The 16,353-nt window shown below is 40.3% G+C and overlaps 1 protein-coding gene across 1 annotated transcript in view; it reads right to left on the bottom strand.

The window, feature by feature from the left end:
* LOC124805061 (carbonic anhydrase-related protein 10-like) overlaps window positions 1–16,353 on the bottom strand; it is a 392,918-nt gene that overhangs the window by 96,093 nt on the left and 280,472 nt on the right. Inside the window, exon 6 of the mRNA XM_047265485.1 lies at window positions 1,975–2,070. Within this exon, the coding sequence (XP_047121441.1) occupies window positions 1,975–2,070 (96 nt within the window). The remainder of the gene's footprint in view (window positions 1–1,974; window positions 2,071–16,353) is intronic.

Here is a 16,353-nt window from a genome sequence, read left to right as displayed (position 1 = left end):
CAAGTTACTTCTATAAAAAATTCGCGCCATGACGTGTTGTGTAACAAATTTTCCTTTTTTTTTACAAATATTTTACTTTACTCTTAGTGCTATAAATGTTCTAAGGAGTTAACGTGCCAGCAATATGTTTCTTAAGCGTACCGGAAACGACTGCTTCTTGAATAACGCTAATGAATGCTCGTTAATCTTGATAGCAGCAGGGGCTTGAGGATTCGAGCATATTGCATTGGGATAATTTGTAACACGAAGCGTATGGATATCAGAGTCCGTTTCTAAACTGGTACCGCTTATATGTGTTTCACGAGAAAATGTACGCATCTCTTTAGTGTCATTCGTGCACATAAAACGTACGCTTCTACATGAAGGGGATCAGGGTATTAAGGTCCACCCTCTAATGCCACGGAACATTAATATATTACATATTCTTTCTGCGCTAATAAATACGTTGCGTATGGAAAATTACTTTAACGCACGGAGATTATTTTTAAAGGATCCGTTTGTAAGATAAAAATTTATGTTTCAGAGAATCAATCCACATAGGTATGTTCACTTACTGCTACATAAATGTTTATGTTGGGTCGATGGATGAGCCATTGTCGTTGCATTTTTGAATTACTCCAACAACGGAAGCATCCGAAGTATTTAAAAGCACCACTTAAAAATTTTGTATTCCTGTACTGCAATCATGTTCTATTGCGTTGTAGCACTGGTCGCAATAGTAAATTTTCCGGGATCAATGACCCGTCCAGTCATACATTACTTTTCCTGCTTATGCATTCCAGTAAGGTACGTTCTTGGTCTAAAATTCCACTAACAGAGGATTGAAACAATTGAAACGGAATCCACAGTCGCCAATTGTGATGTCGGTTATTACGAAACGGATGTAGTGACTCCAAATCTTTACAGAAACTGTTTCGTCCAATCACTTCTAAATAAATAACTTTGCATGATATAACAACTCTAGTGTTAACTATGTAATCTCTTGAAAAATAAGGTAAAATAGGGCCACAGTGAAACTGACGCTCTTTGATGGAAACATTAGCCTTTCTGCTTGGTGAGATATTTAAGCTAAACCGACAATCGAGTCTGGATCACTGACTTCTGTAAAATGCAGAGTGGTTTTATAAGAAATTAAAAAAGTTAATTTGACTGTCGAGCATATTCTCCATACATTCCTACATTAATTACAATGTTACCATACCACAATTCATCAGTTATCGGCATTAGTTTATATTTTATGCCATTTTACGTGCAAAAGGGATTTCTTTAAGTTTAAGCTTGATCTTTGAGATCGATCGTTAGATTTCGTCCGATAGCTGCGTTGAATGCGTGTTAAAGGCGAAATTTAAATTACGGGGTTTGGTAAGGAATCATGATTACCGTTTTAATGTGTCAGGAATGGTCATTTTAAGCGATAAAATGCTGTAGAGTGGAATAATTTATCACAAAACGTACCTTAGAAAGTAAATGTCCGGAGCACGTCCTAGAACGTATGTAACCACATAAGACGATACTCAAAATTTATGAAAAGCTTCCACTCAGGTAATTTTCCTGGTTCATATTTAGTGCAAAGGGACGACATACGGCAATTTGCATATTTCTGAATTATGTTCCGTTGTGTAAGTACCTTTTGAGGGAAAATCTCGACATTTCTATCTCGTGATAATTGCTGATCTGTAAATGTGCTTACAGTATACGGCACGAATATTCTAATGTTCACCTGATGTTTGAAGTGATGGTAACTGACTTCCCACTACTGCGGCGCATGATGCTTATATGTAAGGGCTTTAACACCAACCATCCAACGCTTGTATAAGAGATAGTGTTGAGATACAGGATTTCCCTACTGATTTATTTATCATCGTCTTTTGCTTAACGAAGAGATTGTTCCTCTCTATGTTCAAAGATATTAATAACTTTGACTACTAGGTTGTAGAAAACCTTATTTAACCTTTGATACTGGCTGAACGTCACCTGCAACATGATAGAGATTCCCACGATGCCCTGCGATTTGTGCTGCGCCTCGGACATGTTCTTGTAGAGGTCCACGTTGAAGCCGTACAACTGGATCTGGAAGAAAAACAGGAAACTGGGTGATACTCTTCATAACGAAATATACGACTGTATTACTGGCCACTAAACAGTAACACACAATTATACAGGGTTATTACAAATGATTGAAGCGATTTCACAGATCTACAACTACTTCATTATTTGAGATATTTTCACAATGCTTTGCACACACATACAAAAACGCAAAAAGTTTTTTTAGGCATTCACAAATGTTCGATATGTGCCCCTTTAGTGATTCGGCAGACATCAAGCCGATAATCAAGTTCCTCCCACACTCGACGCAGCATGTCCCCATCGATGAGTTCAAAAGCATCGTTGATGCGAGCTCGCAGTTCTGGCACGATTCTTGATAGAGGAGGTTTAAACACTGAATCTTTCCCATAACCCCACAGAAAGAAATCGCATAGGGTTAAGTCGGGAGAGCGTGGAGGCCATGACATGAATTGCTGGTCATGATCTCCACCACGACCGATCCATCGGTTTTCCAATCTCCTGTTTAAGAAATGCCGAACATCGTGATGGAAGTGCGGTGGAGCACCATCCTGTTGAAAGATGAAGTCGGCGCTGTCGGTCTCCAGTTGTGGCATGAGCCAATTTTCCAGCATGTCCAGATACACGTGTCCTGTAACGTTTTTTTCGCAGAAGAAAAAGGGGCCGTAAACTTTAAACTGTGAGATTGCACAAAACACGTTAACTTTTGGTGAATTGCGAATCTGCTGCACGAATGAGTGAGCATTCTCTACCGCCCAGGTTCGCACATTGTGTCTGTTCACTTCACCATTGAGAAAAAATGTTGCTTCATCACTGAAAACAAGTTTCGCACTGAACGCATCCTCTTCCATGAGCTGTTGCAACCGCGACGAAAATTCAAAGCGTTTGGCTTTGTCATCGGGTGTCAGGGCTTGTAGCAATTTTAAACGGTAAGGCTTCTGCTTTAGCCTTTTCCGTAAGGTTTTCCAAACCGTCGGCTGTGGTACGTTTAGCTCCCTGCTTGCTTTATTCGTCGACTTCCGCGGGCTACGCGTGAAACTTGCCCGCACGCGTTCAACCGTTTCTTCGCTCACTGCAGGCCGACCCGTTGATTTCCCCTTACAGAGGCATCCAGAAGCTTTAAACTGCGCATACCATCGCCGAATGGAGTTAGCAGTTGGTGGATCTTTGTTGAACTTCGTCCTGAAGTGTCGTTGCACTGTTATGAGTGACTGATGTGAGTGCATTTCAAGCACGACATACGCTTTCTCGGCTCCTGTCGCCATTTTGTCTCACTGCGCTCTCGAGCGCTCTGGCGGCAGAAACCTGAAGTGCGGCTTCAGCCGTACAAAACTTTATGAGTTTTTCTACGTATCTGTAGTGTGTCGTGACCATATGTCAATGAATGGAGCTACAGTGCATTTATGAAATCGCTTCAATCATTTGTAATAGCCCTGTACATATATACATATATATGATATGCCAACGGGTGCTCAGTGAAGTATGGTGCTATCAAGATGATGCTCCCTGCAGTGTATGAACTATTTACGAAGGTCACTCCAATGGAAATGCACACTATTTTTTTAAAAAATACAGTTTTTATTGTGCATGTGTGAAAGTTTTACAGTGTGTAGATACATCCTTTCCTCTTGTTTTAAAACTTAGTTCAACCTGTTCCCGTGAGTGGCGCCGTCACAGCATGTCTTCATGATGGCTGCTACATTTGACGTTCGTCAGAAGCAACGTGCTGTCATAGAATTCCTGTGCTGTGAACACGAGACTGTGGGAAACATCCACAAGTGGTTGAAAAAGGTGTATGGGGATGCTGCTGTCGATCGCAGTACGGTTTGTCGGTGGGCAAGCAGGTTACGTGATGAAAGCGGGCACGGAAATGTTGAGGATTGTCCTCGTAGCGGCAGGCCTCGTACTGCATACACTCCAGACAATGTGCAAAGAGTTAACAAATTGGTGACTGCTGACAGACGCATCACAGTGAACGAATTGTCACGCTACGATGTGATAGGGGAAGAAAGTGTTTGCTGAATACTGAAAGTGTTGGCGTTAAAAAAGGTTTTTGCCATGTGGGTTCCCACAATGTTGACGGTGGCTCTCAAAGGAACAAGGAAAACCGTATACAGCGAACTTTTGGAACAGTTCGAGAACGGTGGAAATGAATTTCTTGGAATAATTGTGACAGGTGATGAAACATGGCTCCATCATTTTTCACCAGAGACGAAGAGGCAATCATGCAAATTCACCCAAGAAAAAATAATTCAAAACTACACCTTCTGCTGGAAGAGTTATGGCTACGGTGTTTTTCCATTCCGAAGGACTCTTGCTTGTCGACATCATGCCAAGTGGAACCACCATAAATTCTTGTGCATATGTGACGACACTAAAGAAACTTCAAGCTCGACTGAGTCGTGTTCGACCACATCGGCAAAGGCTGTTGCACGACAAAGCACGGCCACATGTCAGTCAAAAAACCATGGAAGCGATCACAACACTCGGACGGACAACACTGAGACACCCGCCTTACAGTCCTGACCTGGCTCCATGTGACTATCATCTCTTTGGTAAACTGAAAGACTTTCTCCGTAGAACAAGGTTTGAAGATGATGACTCCCTTGTGTACGCTGCCAAACAGTGGCTCCAACAGGTTGGTCCTGAATTTTACCGTGTGGGTATAGAGGCGCTGGTTCCTAGATGACGTAAGGCAGTTGAGAGGGATGGAAATTATGTGGAGAAATGAAAATATTGTTCCTAAAGGATGTATCTAAACACTTTAAAACTTTCAAACATGTAGAATAAAAGATGGATTTAAAAAAAAGTGTGCATTTCTTTTGGAGTGACCCTCGTACATAATGACCCGTGGTCTAAGGACTCGGCACGGTAGCTCATCGTGTTCGTTCAGAGGGCTGGCTTCCCTCTGTAATTTTTTAAAAAAAAGAAGAACGGAGTGAAATAGTCAAAGACGAACTTGAACAGGTATCACGTGAGGACAATCTAGAACAAATACAGAAAAGAATGACGAACAAAATGAAGGAAAAATCGGTAGAGTCTTTGACTACTAATCAAGAACGTCCTGGGACCCGGGTTAGAACCTCAAAATTGCTTAAATTTTGAATAAAAATTAGTAGCAGCTGTGGCAGAACACTCGTGGGTAAAAGTCACACTCGCTCTGCCAAAGACCTCGTCGTAAAAGACGAGGAGTGGATGGAGGTTCAGGACACACTCTGGCACTTGCGGTGGGAAACTGCTGCTAAGAGGCGTCAGATTCAGCAATGATCAACGATATTAGGATGCAAAAGGCAATCGAAACCGTTGCAATAGAGGCGTACAATGCGTAGCCACGTGCCAAGTGTCACGACGGCATCTTCTTTGACGAAGGTTCTTCACTAGTCCCCCATTTAGAACGCCGGGAGGGGCTTCCAATGGTGAGGTGACCCTAGGGAGTGTATTGAATTGCCTAAGAAAGGGCAACGCTCTACGAGTCGTGGCGTGAAGTGTCAGGCGTTTTAACATGGTAGGGAAGCTAGAAACACTAATGCCCAATCTATATATAGTAGGTGTCACTGAAGTGAAATGAAAAAAAAGGCATGCATCTGGTGAGACGAGTATGGGTTAATATCAGCAGCAGCAGATAAGGCATAACGGGAGAAGGATTCTTCATTAATAGGAAAGTAGTGCAGAGAGTGAGTTACTGTCAATAGTTCAATGACAGGGCTGTTTTCATCAGACTCGACAGCAAATCATCACCGACAAAAATAGTTCAGGTATACATGACGACGTCGCAAGCAGGAAGAAACACAGAAATTATATGAGGATATTGAACGGGTAATTCAGTACATAAAGGCAGATGAAAATCTAATAGTCATGGGAAACTGGAATGCGATTGCAGGGGAAGGAATAGAAGGGATTACGTTGACTATGGGCTCCGTAGTAGGAGTGAGAGAGAAGAAAGTCTAATTGAGTTCTACCATAAACTGTAGCTAGTGATAGGAATAAAATCTCGAGAAAGGGAAGTCACAGAAGTTGGAAAGGAAAACCAAAGGAACAAGTAACGCATTGATAAGAACAAACACTTCAGGGTAATTGAAAACTACAGAAATAAAAGTGAAGTAGGAATGAAATAAATGGGAAGTGCAGGGAAGTTAAGGAGAAAAGGCTGCATGAAAGATGTAAAGAAATCGAAAATGACTGTTGCAAGAGCACACTCAGCATATAGAAATGTCGAAACAACCTTCGGTGAAATTAAAAGCAATGGTGGTAAAATAAAGAGTGCAATTGGAGCTATACTGTTAAATGCAGCGAGAGAATGGATAGCTGAAAATAGTACATTGAAGAACTCTGTTAGGGGTAGAATTGGTCTGATGACGTGATAGAATTAGACACAGGAGTCGATGTTGGAGAGTTCGGGGATCCAGTATTAGAACAAGAATGTACAACAGTTTTGGAAGACCGAAAATCAGAAGAGGTGGTAGAGAGCAAGGAGGACATAAAAGCAGACTAGCACTGACAAAAGGGGCATTCCTTGCCAAGAGAAGTGTACTAGTACCATAGGCGTTAATTTCAGAAAGTAATTTCTGAGATTGTACGTTTGTAGCACAGCACTATATGCTAACGGAAGATGGACTGTATTAAAACCGGAGAAAAAGAGACTCCATTCATTTGGTATGTCGAGCTACACAAGACTGTTGAAAATGGGGTGGACTGATAAGTTAAGAAATGAGGAGGTCCTTGGAAAGATCGGAAAGGAAAGCAATGTATGGAAAACACTGACAAGAAGAAGGGACCGGATGATAGGATTTCTATTACGTCAGAGAATAACCTGTATGATACCACAAGAATATGTAAAAGGCAAAAAGAACTTACCACGTATTTTGCAGATGGTACTGTGAGATGAAAATGTTGCCACAGCAGCATTTGCCCAAGGAAACCACAAATAATTTTCTGACAATGGGGTCCTTTTCTCTATTTCAGATTCTGTCTCAGATTTAACGTGTAGGCCTATAACATACTGAGATGCGTCCGTGCGAGGGATCCGCAACACACACTATGATTCGCAGATACTGTAGTTTGAAAAGCTCATTGTGCCTGACGATGAAAGGCAAAACTGGATGCTGGTAGCAATAACACATATTTTCAGAGCAACTGACGGTGGTTCAACATGATTTTCGACAAATATCTGTTAATAGCGTGGCACCAGCTACCGAGAATATTTCAAGTGCAATATACCCTATTTTCATTCTCTGCTGGTTTTAAGTAATATGAATAATGTGCTTTGGCCTCCCAACCTTGTTTATATAATAAATCCACAACTCACAGCGAACTTCCAAAGTGGACTGAACAAATATCGTTCCAACTTTTTTTCCAACGTAGGGTAAAAAAAATTCAGATTACACGTCATAAAAGGTTCTCAATATACTCAATGTAAAGCTGTTAAGAAAATTATGTAGTATAAGTATTTTTGTCGCCATCAAATTCCGTGGCACCCCCCACACTACCACTCCAACTACTTCCACGTAAAACTGTTAGTAAATATTTGATGAAAAATGTCATATTACCGCCATGATCTGCTGGTAAAATACTTTATTTCTACAAACAGGGTCAGTCGCGCAACCATTTTGAGGTTCATAAAAGTACTCACAGAGTCATGTTACGAGAAGAAATAAAACCATTACACTGGGATGATAAAGCAATGAATATTACTCTATTATCACATAATAATATAAATTACTTCGGCAACCGATAAAAATTGTGTCAGGAAGTGTACTGAGTCATGTTCAAATACGATAACAGTTTATTATTCACGGTTTTATCATCCACCGATAATGACTTTCTTTTTCACCTAATATGATGCTGTGAATGCTTTTATGAACCTGAAGATGGTCAGACGACTGAAACTGGTTGTGTACATAAAACATTTTACCAGCAGATCAAGGTGGTAATACAAAGTTTTTAAAATATATAGGAGCTGCGGAGCATCACCACCTGACAATACTAATAAATAATTTTTATGAAGTTGAGAGTGCTTCTTTCTCAATCTGTCAATCCATCTGCAGCATCTCATGCTGTGTGCAGCTCTGCCAAACGACTAGTGCAGCTCTTGGAGCGAGCAATCGATAAATTACGCACCCAGATTTGTCGGTGCGCGGCTCATTCCAGGAACGCCGGTTGCGTTAATGCAATTTGCTGCTCTCTAATGGATAGCACATCTGCAAACTGATTCTTTTAAAGGGGAAGGCACAGTGCCTAACAATTCACGTTGGAGTCGAACTGGTATCTTGAAAGCAACTACTAAATAACAGGTATCCATATCGCACTTGATGCTCAGTATCTATAATTAACGCATTTCTAAATCAGTCTACCTAGTCCCTCCTCAAATCGCGTTGTGAGAGTTGTCTGGCAATTTGTGTCCCACATAGCGCTTCAAAATATCATATAGGATTGTGGTACAGAAGATGGAAGGCATTTTAATCTATTGAAAGCGTTGTGAATCACTATGGGTGTAATTCTTTTAGAGTCTTTGGAGAGTCTTTTTATTGAAACGATAATGGTGTGTGTCTGTGTGCCCAACAACGAATTCAAAGGTTTCTAAGGGAAGTGAAGTTTCACCTCCATGTGGAAAGCAGGCTTCAGTAGTTGTAGATGGAGGTAAGATTCAGCAGAGACTCAGCCTTGTTAGGCAGCCTAAGCTGGCTAGGAAAAATTGAGAAGAAGATGATTATGCATATTGAAAGCAAACATGGGCGCGGTATAGCCCCGCAGTTGTATGAAACATTAGATAGGGAGTGCCAGTTCACCAGCACTTTCAAACCAGTTGGTAGTCTCAATAAAGTGTCACCGGACTCGTGGTATTTGTGTAAGGATATTTCTAAAACAGATCAGGTAATGATAGTGAGAGGGGCCGAGAATAACCTGCGCCTAAGATGTAGACTGTGAGTTGGACAGGATTACTACTCAAACTCAGATCACTTATGTTCACCTCGTGCAGCTCTTCCGGCATTACCATCAACCCCATCTTTACAATGCTGTGAGGCAAGTTGATAAGAGACTCGAGAAAGTGCTGATGATTGGTGTCATGGCACACATTATTGTGGTCAGTTGAGAATATCCATAGATCGGGCTACTCTGCGCAGCGTACGCGTAAGGACTGAGAAATGATGGTTGACGAAGCTTTTAAGTGACAGTACAACGAGAAAGGCCAATCAAAGAGTGCATCGGTTGATTGAATCAAAAGTATTTCGTGAGTTAAGGGCAAAGTAGTCGAACTGGTAACAGATCTTGACTAGCACGCTATTTAGAACCAAGATCATCATTTATATACCGAAGGAGGGCTAAATTTTAAATGATTACTATGAAAGGACTTCGTCGCAGAGGAGAGATATGGCTATTGATGTACTGAATATTGACTGATCCAAAAAAGTTGATATACCAATACATAGCAATGTCCATTTCATTACAGACCTGTCTAGATTCACCAGTTCAGATTACAGAGTTTTTCTTTCCACACCAGAGACCTTTGGAGAAAAGAGAACCACATGTATGAATATCAAGAGCTCAGATGGAAACCCATTTCTAAGAAAAGAAGGGAAAGCAGAAATGTGGAAGGAGTATATAGAGGGTCCATACAACGGCGAGGTACTTGAGGGCAATATTATGGAAATGGAAGAGGATGTAGATGAAGAAGAAATGGGAGATATGATACTGCGTGAAGAGTTTGACAGAGCACTGAAGAACTAAGTCGAAACAAGGCCCCGGGAGTAGAAAAATTCCATTAGAACTACTGACAGCTTTGGGAGAGCCAGTCCTGACAAAATTCTACCATCAGGTGAGAAAAATGTATGAAACAGGCGAAATACCCTCAGACTTCAAGAAGAATATAATAATTTCAATCCCAAAAAAATAGGTGTTGACAGATGTGAAAATTACCGAACTATCAGTTTAAAAAGTCACGGCTACAAAATACTAAAGCGAATTCTTTACAAACGAGTGGAAAAACTGCTAGAAGCCGACCACGGGGTAGATCAGTTTGGATTCCGTAGAAATATTGGAACAGGTGAGGCAATACTGACCCTACGCCTTATCTCAGAAGCTAGATTAAAAAAAGGCAAACCTACGTTTCTAGCATTTGTAGACTTAGAGAAAGCTTTTGACAATGTTGACTGGAATACTCTCTTTCAAATTGTGAAGGTGGCAGGGGTAAAATACAGGGAGCGAAAGGCTATGTACAATTTGTACAGAAACAAGATGGTAGTTACAATAGTCGACGAGCATGAAAATGAAGCAGTGGTGGGGAAGGGAATGAGACAGGGTTGTAGCCTCTCCCCGATGTTATTCAATCTGCATATTTAACAAACAATAAAGGAAAGAAAATAAAAATTCGGAGTAGGTGTTAAAATCCATGGAGAAAAAATAAAAACTTTAAGGTTCGCCGATACCATTGTAATTCTGTCAGAGACAGCAAAGGACTTGCAAGAGCAGTTGAACGGAATGGACAGTGTCTTGAAAGGAGGATATAAGATGAACATCAACAAAAGCAAAACGAAGATAATGGAATGTAGTCGAATTAAGTCGGGTGATGCTGAGAGAATTAGATTAGGAAATGAGACACTTAAAGCAGTAAAGGAGTTTTGCCATTTGGGGAGCAAAATAACTGATGATGGTCGAAGTAGAGAAGATATAAAATGTAGAGTGGCAATGGCAAGAAAAGAGTTTCTGAAGAAGAGAAATTTGTTAACATCGAGTATAGATTCAAATCGCAGGAAGTCGTTTCTGAGAGTATTTGTATGGAGTGTAGCCATGTATTGAAGTGAAATATGGACGATAAATAGTTCGGACAAGAAGAGAATAGAAGCTTTCTAAATGTGGTGCTACAGAAGAATGCTGAAGATTATATGGGTAGATCACACAGCTAATGAGAAGGTGTTGAGCAGAATTGGGGAGAGGAGGAGTTTGTGGCACAAACTGACTAGAAGAAGGGATCGGTTGGTAGGACATGTTCTGAGGCATCAAGGGATCACCAATTTAGTACTGGAGGGCAGCGTGGAGGGTAAAAGTCGCAGAGAGAGACCAAGAGATGAATACACTACGCAGTTTCAGAAGGATGTAGGTTGCAGTAGGTACTGGAAGATGAAGAAGCTTGCACAGGATAGAGTAGCATGGAGAGCTGCATCAGACCAGTCTCAGGACTGAAGAACACAACAACAACAACTACTAGACCCTGTGCTACACTCGTTTCTTAAGAAGGATTTGAAGTTGATTTTGGGAGAGTATTTCAATATAGAGTTTCTGATTCGCTAGAGAATCTTACAACCTAGCACAGAGTGTATACTATACTTTCTAACTAGAGTTAAGGGAAATACGACCACGATCATAGACGACATCTTGATAAGTTGTTCTCTAGTGTAACGGCACAGTGTTAGAAAAATTAGTAATTGCCCGTCAGATAATGATGTAGTTACAGCAATACTTGAAGGAATTAAAGTAGAGACATGCCCGAAAAACAATCAACAAACGATTGAGATATATGAGTCCACTGGCAAAGCGGATATTTAAAGACACTCTCGAACAGTAAGTCTTTTAAGAAGTATAGAATACAGACAACTTGAACAACACACGTAATGCAATACTTCAACCCTTTATCGCTTTCTTAACTACCTGTTTCACAGTAAAAAGATTGCAGGAAGACATACGCTACTAATTAGCAACCGATCAATAACCAATGGCATTAGAATATCAGTTAGGAGGAAAGTAGAGCCGAATCATAATATGAATAGTTTGGAACGTGAACTGGAGCCACAGCCCAGCAACAGAATTCCACTACAGGCAGTACTTCAAAGACCTGGAGGTCACCACCAACAGGCTGAAACGATGCATTACACCATGAGAACAGAACTCTCTAAGAAATTATAACAATAATGACAACTGTGAAAAAGGGATCAGGGTATAATAAAGTTGCTCAACATATTACACCTCTCTTATGTAAGATTGAAATTGTAGTTGTTCACAAGAGTTGTAAAAAGTATTTAATTACCACTTCTTGGCAAAGGTTGGCAAGTTAAATCGAAATTACATCGGTAGAGAGTATAAGCACAACTTTTGAAAGCCAGTGTTCCGATATTATAAAATCACATGTAGCTACAGGAAACAAGGGAAGTTGAAACTGAATCAATAGATAATTATAGAGGAAATACTTCCATTGGTATAATGAAATGCCATGTAAGACATGTGCATCATATATTAGTTCCGTACTCAGTAACATGTGCAACGTGTCGTTCAAGTTCGTTCAGTTTCCTGACGGACTGACATACTCATTATTCAAACAGCTTTGTGAAAATGGTGTTAGAGATAACGTAGACAGTTGACAACCAAGTTCTTTGCTACCAGAAGCAATATAGAGGTGAATAGTGGCACATCTTAGTAAAAATGGTTTTCTGCCAGACTCGCAGGTTGGCAGGTTGGTTTCAGAGAGCGAGTCTCCATAGAAAATGCAACTTATTCTTTTATTTGTGAAGTACCTTCAGGTCTAAACAATACGTTGAGAACAGTACGTTTTTTCATTGATACGACAAAGAGCATTTGATTCGAAGGACCATGCATCACTCTTGTATAATCTGAAACATTATGGGATTAATGAAAAAGCTTCACAGTGGTTACCTTCATACCTGTATATGGAAAGCAGAAATAGGAGTGTTTTCCTCCATTGCCAACAAATATGGAACAGGTTTGAACCTCATTGGAGCCATATAATGTGCGGAGTGACACTGGATTTGGTTCTGATTGCGCTGGCTACATTAGTGATCTATCATTGTACATGACAAATGATACAAACATTTGTCCCTGCACAGATGCCACAAGTATCGTTGTGAAACACGTGGAATGTAATGTAAGTGATGTAAGCAATAGGGCAGTCAGCAACATCGGCACATAGCCTTCAGAAAACAGATTAACGGTTAACTGCAACAAAGCGTAATCCATACAGTTTTCTGACACGTAACTCACATTAGTGTGAAATTTAGATGAGTGAAGTCTACCAAAATTTGGAACAGGGAATCGAAATTAGAGAGCGGATCATCAGAATAACAACTGACTAGTACCCAAAAATAATTAAATAAAACCTAAAATTAGTCCATAGTGCTCACTCACGTATTGTCACTTAAAGGCTCATTCCATCTTTTTTTTTTTTGGTACAGGGAATAGCACTTTCTTGTTTGTTTGCTGTGTGCTAATGCCTTATGGGGGAGGAGCCACTACCTAGTTCGCTGCTGCTGCTGCCGGCGGTATCAGCGAGATTATTAGCTGGCAAAAGCCTTCCTGTAGTCATTTACCTCTGAAAATACATTTTTTGAATCTTGGGTCAAGCAAGCAGGATATTACTATCCAATGATTTTTTTAAAATGTCCACATGTGCCGTGTGTTTAACTACTTAGCGCACCATTTACTCCCTCTGCTTAACTTCTGTCAGTGCTGCCACCAGGCTTACTTAAACCATTTGTCTGAGTTTTAGTCTTATAATAACTCAATATACACATGAAGCTCTTTGGTGGCGCGTTGTAGTAGCACCAAAATATTAAGACTCTTTATTTCTGAAGCTGAGAGAGTAGTTTGCGCCCTTATATTTAGCATCAAAACTGGGTGTACAATAGGAGCCACTTCATGTTGCCAAATGTTTGGGTAAATAATCAAAATGTTTCATCCCATTACTAGAATAGTTCGGTATGATAATTTCTATAAAGTTATAAACAATGTGGTGTCACCGCCAGACACCACACTTGCTAGGTGGTAGCTTAAATCGGCCGCGGTCCATTTAGTACATGTCGGACCCGCGTGTCGCCACTGTGTGATCGCAGACCGAGCGCCACCACAAGGCAGGTCTCGAGATACGGGCTAGCACTCGCCCCAGTTGTACGACGACATTGCTAGCGACTATACTGACGAAGCCTTTCTCTCATTTGCCGAGAGACAGTTAGAATCGCCTTCAGCTAAGTTAATGGCTACGACCTAGCAAGGCGCCAATTGTAACAGTGCATGTATCTTACGAGTCTCATTTGTATAGTCAAGAGAGATGTATCACAAGGAGTGATTAAAAGTTAAGTATATTCCAAAGCTACGTATTTTCTTTATAGCAGTCATAACGTATCCTGTTCCAGACTTGACGCCAGTCGGCGTGTGTGTACGCGTGCCTTTCAGCTCCCTTCTCAGTGTGGCGTAGCTAGCTTGTTACGCCACAACAAACAATACCACTGCAGGTACACCGTGTCGTTCACGGTATCTATTATTCATTATTGCCAGCTTTCTGCCCGGCAGATGATCCTCCTGTCTAAGCTGGAAATGGAAAAAGAGGTATCAAAACAGAAATTGCAGAAGTGTAACGTTAATAAACGATAACATCAAAGATGGAAAAATAGCATCAAAACATCAACAGTGCTGTGGATGACATAAAAGTAATGTAAAAATACATAGAAGTTGCGGGGAAAAAGTCGGATACTTAGTCACATGAGATGTGCATGGGTCTCTGGCTAATATAGTGATACAGCTAAGGAAGATTCTTCCAACATAAATACATAAAAGTAATTGATAAAATTAAAAGTCAAGTTAACCAAGTACATTTCAACAAGCATAGTAAGCTGTTATAAAGTAAAAGTAAAATACAAACGTAGGCAACAACCTGACAGTAATCAGTATTTCGTAAATTTTCGGTCTCGTTTGCACATTTCGTAAGACAGTGCGCAACTAACAAACACGTCTAATTTGCAATATTTGGGTCATCCATGTGTTAAAACACAGTCTTAAGACCATTTAGCTAGTAACACATCATACATAATGAGAAACGTTTTACGTTAACGTGATTCATAATTTTATTAATTATTTTTATTTCATAGTGGAAGAGTCTTGTTTACACTGTATCAATGACGCATGTACATGTTATGTGACAGACTATACAGATTTTTCACCACTACTTCCTCTTTTCTGTCATTCGTGCCACTGTTGACAAACTGCGCCTTGCGGTGCCTTGTATGTGAGGATCTCGTGATGTTTTGATGTTATTTGTTGCTGCTTTCGATGGTGCTGTTTACAATGTGACACTTTCGTAACCTATTTTGTCGACTCATTTTCCTTTTCCAACTAAGACTTCAAGAAACCGGTAGTCGGTAATAAGGGACTGTGATTCAGATGGTGTGTCTTTACTTGTCACTAGCTGAGAAATCCGGTATTTCCGGAGTATTCATGTTGACAATTTTCAGTTACAAACGAAAACAAAATGCGAACTCCGTTTGTAGCGAAGTACTGAACAAATTTTTTTCCCACTATTCCTAAAAACACCTTTGAAATTATGAAAAAGTACTACAAAAATATGCATAATGTACAAACATAATGGTATAGTATCCAGATTAAGAATCCTGATCTCAGATAGTTTCTGCTAGCTGGGAGTAGCTGCTTCACGTGTCTACAAAGTGATTTTGTAAACGTCTCCATGGAAATACCTGCTCATAGCTCGATGGACTCTTTTTCGCCTACAGCCGTTTGCTCTTCGCACTTGAAGACTCCCATAAGCACTTGCAGGTGTCAGTAATTCCCTTATGTTGACTCGACTGTAGAAATTTCATAGTAGTAAAGAATAAACGTGCTAAAATTTAATTCATGATGCGTCAGTTTTTAACGTACCTCAGTGTTTATGATGTCATATCTCTCGAAATATGTGTCACAAAATGATAACTTTGTGAATGTACACTCAGCCGCAAATGTGGATACTGTCAATGAAATATGGTGGGAATAGAGTTGTTAGCGTAGAAGTAACACATTTAAATGTCATCATCTCAGTGTTTATGACACCATATCTCTTGAACTATGTGTTGCAAAATGATATACGTGTGTAGCTACATTCCGCAACATATGTGGATACTGTAGAGATTAGAGTTAGGAGAAAGAAGTAATAAATTCAAACGTCATAAACGACGCTGTAGTTTATCCCGCATCTCAGTGTTCACAACGTCATATCTCCTGAACTGTATATGGTACCATGGTATACATTCGTAGGTGCTTATAGAGGCACGTGTCGATACTGCATGAGAAATTTGTAGCGAATACAGTTACCAATACATTTAAACGCCATACATCATGCGACAGTGTTTCAAGCATCTCATTGTCTATGATGTTATGTTGTCTTAATTGTGACAGGTAGGTGGTTCTTAACATCACAGTGATTGTTGCCTGAGAGTAGGGAATAAGTGCACCAAGTTTGTCTGAAATTGGTCCAGTGTTTTAGCAAGTGATGGGGAACATCGACACACACACACACACACA

Source organism: Schistocerca piceifrons, chromosome 7, assembly GCF_021461385.2.
Source record: "Schistocerca piceifrons isolate TAMUIC-IGC-003096 chromosome 7, iqSchPice1.1, whole genome shotgun sequence".
Lineage (NCBI taxonomy): Eukaryota > Metazoa > Arthropoda > Insecta > Orthoptera > Acrididae > Schistocerca > Schistocerca piceifrons.
Note: the sequence above shows the minus strand (reverse complement) of the source record. Positions and strands in the feature narration are given on the sequence as shown.